At 36.3% G+C, this 6,963-nt stretch overlaps 1 protein-coding gene and 1 non-coding gene across 2 annotated transcripts in view; both read right to left on the bottom strand.

The window, feature by feature from the left end:
- Window positions 1-4,741: 4,741 nt before the first annotated feature.
- The window catches only part of St7l (suppression of tumorigenicity 7 like), an 89,839-nt gene continuing 87,617 nt past the window's right edge, over window positions 4,742-6,963 (bottom strand). Inside the window, exon 14 of the mRNA XM_023701753.1 lies at window positions 4,742-5,341. Within this exon, the coding sequence (XP_023557521.1) occupies window positions 5,163-5,341 (179 nt within the window). The 3' untranslated portion in view covers window positions 4,742-5,162. The remainder of the gene's footprint in view (window positions 5,342-6,963) is intronic.
- LOC111812747 lies at window positions 6,833-6,934 on the bottom strand. The gene has a single exon (XR_002818162.1). It is a non-coding gene; the product is annotated as a small nucleolar RNA U13 (small nucleolar RNA).

The following is a 6,963-nucleotide window of genomic DNA, read 5'->3' as shown; positions in this document are numbered from 1 at the left end:
AAAAAAAAAAAAAAAAATTGGATATGCCAGATTGCCAAAACAGAGACTTTAGAAGCACTAACGATGGAACAAAAATGTAAATATTACAAGTTCTTCATCTGTCTCATAATAGGCCCATTTGATTATCTGTATCGTCTCTGGGAAACACCTTCAATGTATTACTGTGGAAACAGTGGAGAATAGAATATGTTCTTTGACAGGAACATAAGCTTTATTACAATTCAAAATGTTTGAAAAACATTACTAGTCCTTATGTATTAAAAATATCCTACAGCTTTGAATAAGAATTCACTGTCAAAATAAACTTAGTCAATTTAATTTCTAAATGTGGCCTTATGTATTAAGTAAAAAAAGCATGCAGCTATTATAGGTTTTTAGCATTAATGAAGTCAGATGGAAAATTAAATAAAAAAGATCTTTCACCTATGAACAACTTTCACATTATTATTACAGTGCTAAAAACCTTTAAAAATTATTCTTCTATTATATATCAACATATAGTTATAATTGCCTATCAACTCTCCTAGTTCTTAAAATGATCTTTGCCCTGGAAAAAATAATGAGAATAATAGATAAACTTTTCCAAAAGTTGTACTTAGTATTCAATAAAAGACACTTGGCATTTATATTTGCCTATTATGTTAAAATGCAATTTGGGGAGAAAAATTTTAATTATTTTTATGAAGGGCCTGAAGAAACCCCAGTGAGGCATTCTGTGCAGAGGTCCTTTGTTAGTGTAATATCTGACCTTCTATATCTTTGGAAATCATGCAACTTGGCTAAAGTAGTCCTTAAAGAATTAATCAAGCAGATTGTAAGGCCCTAGTTACAGTGAAGCCAGCCAATTACGAGTTGCTCAGAAATTCATCATTGGCATGTCCAACCACATTTTCCCACATAAAGATTAGTAAAAATATGTGGAAGCAAGGCCCATTCCCACCCCAGCGCAGCTACAATATGTGTTTAGTGAAACTCAACAAAGTTTTGCCTTAGTAAGACAGGTTTTATGAAATCTTTTATTCCCGACTTTACCCAAATGTTTTTGTTTGTTTTCTGCCAAACATGGCAAAGACCACCCTATTTAGTTAAAATTTAAGTAGGGACTTTTATATTCAAACACACCTCTCAACTGAAAACACTAAAATCACATGCCACAAGCCTGAACTCATCAGTGAGTTAGTGAACTCCCCAAAGACCATCTTTAAGTCTTCACTTTTGTGATAACACCCTTCCAAGCCTTACTTAAAAGAAAGCTTTCTCTGCAAGAGAGAAATGAAAGGGGGCCTGAGTACATGAAGACTGGTTCTCTAAGGAGAGGGCAGTGCTGCTCTTAAATAAAGAAGCTCCTTTCAGATAAGCAGAATCAGATTCCAGTTCAGTTGGTTTGCTGGCTACCCTTACTTTGAACTCTCATATTTAACCCAGCAGGCTTCAAAGCAGGTGAGAAAATAACCTACCACTTAAAAGCAATTTTTTCTTTTTCAGGAATTCTGGCCTTGGAGAGTACCAGCTCTGCTATCAGCACATTCCACATCTTTAGGGATTTATGCAACTTTTCATTGCTCTACATCTAATGTCAAACCAGATTTTCATCTCAGTCAGGAGAAAAATCAGGGGAAAAAAAATCCTAATCTGGTAAATATGAAATCTTATTCCATATATCCTTATACCATGTAAAAGAAGAAACAACCATTAAACATTCTGGATTATTCCCTTCCATTTATCTAACTCAACTATACAGTGAAAACTATTAAAAATTATTAATCTTCAGTGCCTGGCATCATAAAAAAAGCAATTCTAGAATGAATACATTTTCAGAAATCTAAATTGAATTTGTTCCACCATGTAAGCTAATATAAAAAGCTATTAGGCTGGGTGTGGTGGCACATGCCTGGAATCTCAGCACTTGGGAGGCTGAAGCAAGAGGATCTTAGTGAGTTTGAAGCCAGCCTGGTTACATAATGAGTTCAAGGCCAGCCTGAACTAATCAATGAGACCATGCTTCAACACACGTAAAGCAACACAAAACTCAAAAAGATGTTAGATGAGGGAGAGAAAAAGGTAACAATGAATTTAGGAACTTTTCTTAAATGATATTGTCTTACTAAGTAGAAGAACAAGTATGTTTCAAATATACTTCATCAGTTCCTACTTCAGTTGGTCATCAGATATCTGACTTAAATGAATATCCTAACATAGGTAGCTTATAACTTATCAACAAGGTTGCCTGTGGCAGGAACTTGAAACATTTTTCCTCCTTTTGTGGTTAACATATACATAATGTACCAAATGTACAGCACTAATAGTATGATACTAATAGCATCATTTAAATGATATTCAAACACCATTCAGGCTTCAGTTTTTATGGGAAAATGCATTTTAGGCTTCCTGTTAGGACTTATCTCCTTTACAGCTGCTCTTTGGTGATAAGGATGATAAGGAGAAGGAAGAACTGCTAATACCTTTTTTTTTTTTTTTTTTTTGTGGTACTGGGGAATTAACTCAGGACCTTGCACTTGCCAGGCAAGTGCTTATTCTACTGAGTTATCTCCCTGGCCCCCTACTTTATATTGTGGGTAGGCAGACACAGTTCTAAATGCTTGATATATTTTAGTTCATTTAACTGTCACCCAAATCTATACAGCAGTGCTATTCTCATTTTACTATTAAGGGTAGAGATAATAAAATAACTTACCTGAAGTTGCACAACCACTAAGTGTCAGGAATGGAATTTAAAGCAAAGCAGTCTGCCTCCAAGCTCTAACCAAAACCACTCTGCAATTCTGCCCCTTCTCCATTTGGATGAGGTGGTACTATTGAGCTGTGCTACATTCCAGATTGGGAAGAAAGAACACAACAAGATGTCTCAAGCTTAAATGTTCATACTGGATAACTTGGGGATCTTGTTACAATGCAGACTCGAAGTCAGGAGGCCTGTGGTACTGCCTGGGGCTCTGCATTTTTTACCAGCTCCTGGGTGAGAGTTTGGCCCCTGGCATATAAACCACATCTTACAAAGTGGTGCAGAAACAGAACTTGAAACTAGTTCCCTTGCTATTTGTCTGCCAAGGCATTTATCTGTGTTGTTCAGAAGCTTGAGACTGCCCATACTGTAATCATTTTCCATTAACTCTTAAATGGGACCTATTGGGGCTGGTGAGATGGCTCAGTGATCTAAAGCACCTACTTAGAACAAGCTTAGCAAAGCACAGGGACCACAGTTCAATCCCCCAGCACCACATGCCAGCCAGCCCTGCCCCCTGGTGGGCTGAGCTGGAGACCCCCCCCCCAACACACATATAAATAAAATTTAAATGGGACCTATTTTTGAAACCGCTGCATGCCAGGTACTGGTTTGATCACACTATCAGTAAATATTTATCTTTTAGAAATTTAATAGGTGCATGTAAATGTCATAAGGTTAAAATATACCTGTAAAAGTTCACTCAGGGACATTTTAAATTTTATGTACCCCAACTACAGTATACAAAAACCAAAAGTTAACTGAGTAAACGTTTGTTTATTGTATACCAACTAGAATCACAGTACATCAATAACTTTTACTCTTAAAGAAAGCTTCCACTTGAAAACATGTAATTCTTCATTCTCAGACCCTATTAGAGGAGTGCTAAGGAACTTACATGATGCAACCTTAAAAGCTCTTCTTGGTGCCATTAGTGCCTTCTTAGGCAAAGGCAGTCGCTGTAAACAAACACTGACATATAGAGCATACAGTGAGCACACTCCACATTAATTTTAGCTAGTACATCATGGAAACACACTACTAACAGTTGCTCTGTATCTAGTCCAGGGTTTAGCTCTCTCTCCCTGCTCTATTTCTCTTCCTTCCCACTGTACTGCCTCAGAGAAATTCACAAACCATTTCTCCCACTGCTTGCTTATGTTTTTAAAATACACAGTTGCATATTTTCCCTCAGCTGCTAAAATTGATGGGCTTCCCTTTCTAGTCCATTTTTTTCATGCAGGATTACACAGGAAGTTCATTTCAATTTGATGCATAACTCCCCTCTCAGCACCCTTGCAAACAACACTGTTACAATATAATCAATCGCTAAGCTTCCTTTCTACAGTAAAAGGAAATAGTTAGTTTCCAACCCAAATATCTATACTCCCTGAACAACAGTGGAAAAGTCATTCTTGATGCTTGACCCAGAATCAAATGCATACTCAAGACTCCTAGGTCTACAGCCAGTGGCAACCAAACACACTGTACAGTTGATCTTCTGGGAAAATGGGAAACCAGTGCTCTAACCATGGTGCCAGAATAAAGACAGCTAATCTGTAAGGCACAAAACAAAATTTTCTTAAGGCAGGAAAGGAAATTGTGAGGAAAACAGGGAGTAAGAATGGAGGTATATAGAGAAAAATATGTAGTACCAAGGAAGGATTTGTTTTTCTAGGGTTCTAATGTGCTTTTACTTTGAATGTAAAATGAATTATCATTTTCTTTTACAGTTTAACAACTTATCACCCAATAAAATTATAAAGATGTACAAGAAAGATGCATTTTTTATAAGGTTTGGAGACTTAAAGGAAATTCTCTTTGGTATTTTACCTTGAACCAATGACAATATGAATAGTCATGGGAACTCTCTTTAACGTCAGTACTGAAGCTATTTCCTAGGTTAGGAAACACAGAGAAGCAGTTTAAAACTAAAAGATAAAAATAGAGGCCTACATATGGTGTGGGGAGATAAATAAGAAGATACAGACACTGTAACTGGGCAAACCTTTTAATATGAAACATTCTATACCTGGGGCCATCTTACCTACTTATTCTCCATCCTAGTTGTACTCTTCAATATAAAATTTAGCAAATTTGAGAACTAATGACATCATTCAAACAGAATAATCAAAAGGTTTGGTTACAAAATATGGAAATTTTTAAATGCCAAAGAAAATGTATGAAAGGCAAAAAAGAATTAGATTATTCTATCAATTCAGTCTATCACCAAAGGTGATCTATGAAAAAACAACTGTATAATGTTACAGCACGGTATTCTTTAAACTTTTAAGCAACAGAAGTATAGTTCAAGTCACCAGAATCTTACATTTGCACATTTATGGCAGTAACTTTACAACAAACATCTACTGCTCATCTGAGTTAGCACAAACAGGTCAGAGATGATTTCTTTTGTGCTTTACAAATACTCTATACAAGTCCTTGAGATCATACTTACAGCTTTAGCAAAAACACCCATGATTTCAGGAAATTGGTGTGTGAGAAGAGCTATCATTGCTGTAGAAGAACACAGTCCTGCTGTAAAGTGGATGAAAAAAGGAAGTTCCTTCTTTGGATATACAGAAACGTGATGAAAGGCTGCAAGGGACAAAAAGTAGGAATGAATTTTATTTTGCAATATAATGTAAGTCTTGATATTTTCAGGTTAAACCTACTTTAAACACTAAAAAGTAAAATTTTTTTAAGAACAAGGAATCTGGTCAAGCAAGGTACAAGAAGAAAGTTATCCATTAGTTATTTCAGCATCAACAGCATTTCTAAATAGCCAGATTGGCCATAATGGGGTCTGGGAACAGGATGCTATCGTGGGAAAGAACACTGATTACAAAGTCATGCTGAGGTGGTTTTGAAAAAGAGCTTTGTCAGTTATTAGTGTGAGATTTTTCAGTAAGTTGCTAAAGCCTGTAAAAGTTGCTATGGAGTTGCTGTGATGAACATTGTAAGCACTTAGTAAAATGTGAGTTATTAATTCTTGCTCTTTGGAAGCTCAGAGAATAGTATAAGGAGATAGATATGACATAGGAAATTTCCTCAGAGGCATCAGCTAACAATTTTTCCAAGATATTAATATGTTCTCTATGTGACATTTCATTGCTTGTTATAAAAATGAACTAGAAACTGAAGCCCTGGATTCTGGTCATAAATTAATCCCTTTGCTTACTCTACTACACTTATATACTCAAGCATTCTTTTTCTACTGATTATAGATTTCCTTACCAGATACTTATTTATTTTAGGTATCGCAGATTGAACTCAGGATCCTGTACTTGCCAGGCAGGCACTTAAACCACTATCTTCCCAGCCTTCATTGTGAGTCATATTTAAGTATTTATATATATTTCATTTAAAATTTGAACAATACCTGAATTACAGTTCAGAGGTAACCCTAATATAGTGCCTAACACACAGTAGGTACTCAATACATTTCTATTTAAACTGAGAGCTATTTTGAGACTTCATTAGACCAGAAACTGACAGTTCTGGGCTGGACACTAACCCAGGAATTCCTGATATACAATAATATCCTGCATTGATATGGGATGACTAATTAAGTGCTGACCCAAGGTCAGCTATAAATTTCACTTTTTTCAACACAATGATGAACAGAGAAGATTACATGTAAGCTTCTTTCAATAACAATATTTTACGTATCTTACACAATTTTAGAAAGTATATATCTAAAAAGACACTCGTTTTATTTTATTTATTCTTTTTTTTTTTTTTTGCGTAACCGGGGATTGAACTCAGGCCTTTGTGCTTGCTAGGCAAGTGCTTATTCTACTGAGCCATCTCCCCGGCCCCTTTATTTACTTTTTAAATAGAATTTTTTTTTTTGGGGGGGGGTACTGGCTCAGCCTGCCCTGAGAGCGGGGCTGGTGTGGCATGTGGTACCAGGGATAGAACCTTAGTCCCCTGCAGCTGCCTAAGCTTGCCTAAGCAGGTGCTTTAGATGGCTGAGCTATCTCACCAGCCCCTCCTCTAAGGAAACCCATTTTAAAAGCCACAAAATTCCCAGAGACTTGAGCCATGTTTAAAGTATGAACAAATGAAACAGAATTTTTTTTTTCATGTCAGATGGGGAATGTGCCCATGTCGTAACAAGGTTTGTGGGAGGCACATCTCATGCATAAGGCATGAACACCCAATCATCACACTCATGAACCGAAGGATGAAAATGGCAGAAGGATTTTTTTTTTTTT

Source organism: Octodon degus, unplaced genomic scaffold (assembly GCF_000260255.1).
Source record: "Octodon degus isolate 3935 unplaced genomic scaffold, OctDeg1.0 scaffold00140, whole genome shotgun sequence".
NCBI lineage: Eukaryota > Metazoa > Chordata > Mammalia > Rodentia > Octodontidae > Octodon > Octodon degus.
Note: the sequence above shows the minus strand (reverse complement) of the source record. Positions and strands in the feature narration are given on the sequence as shown.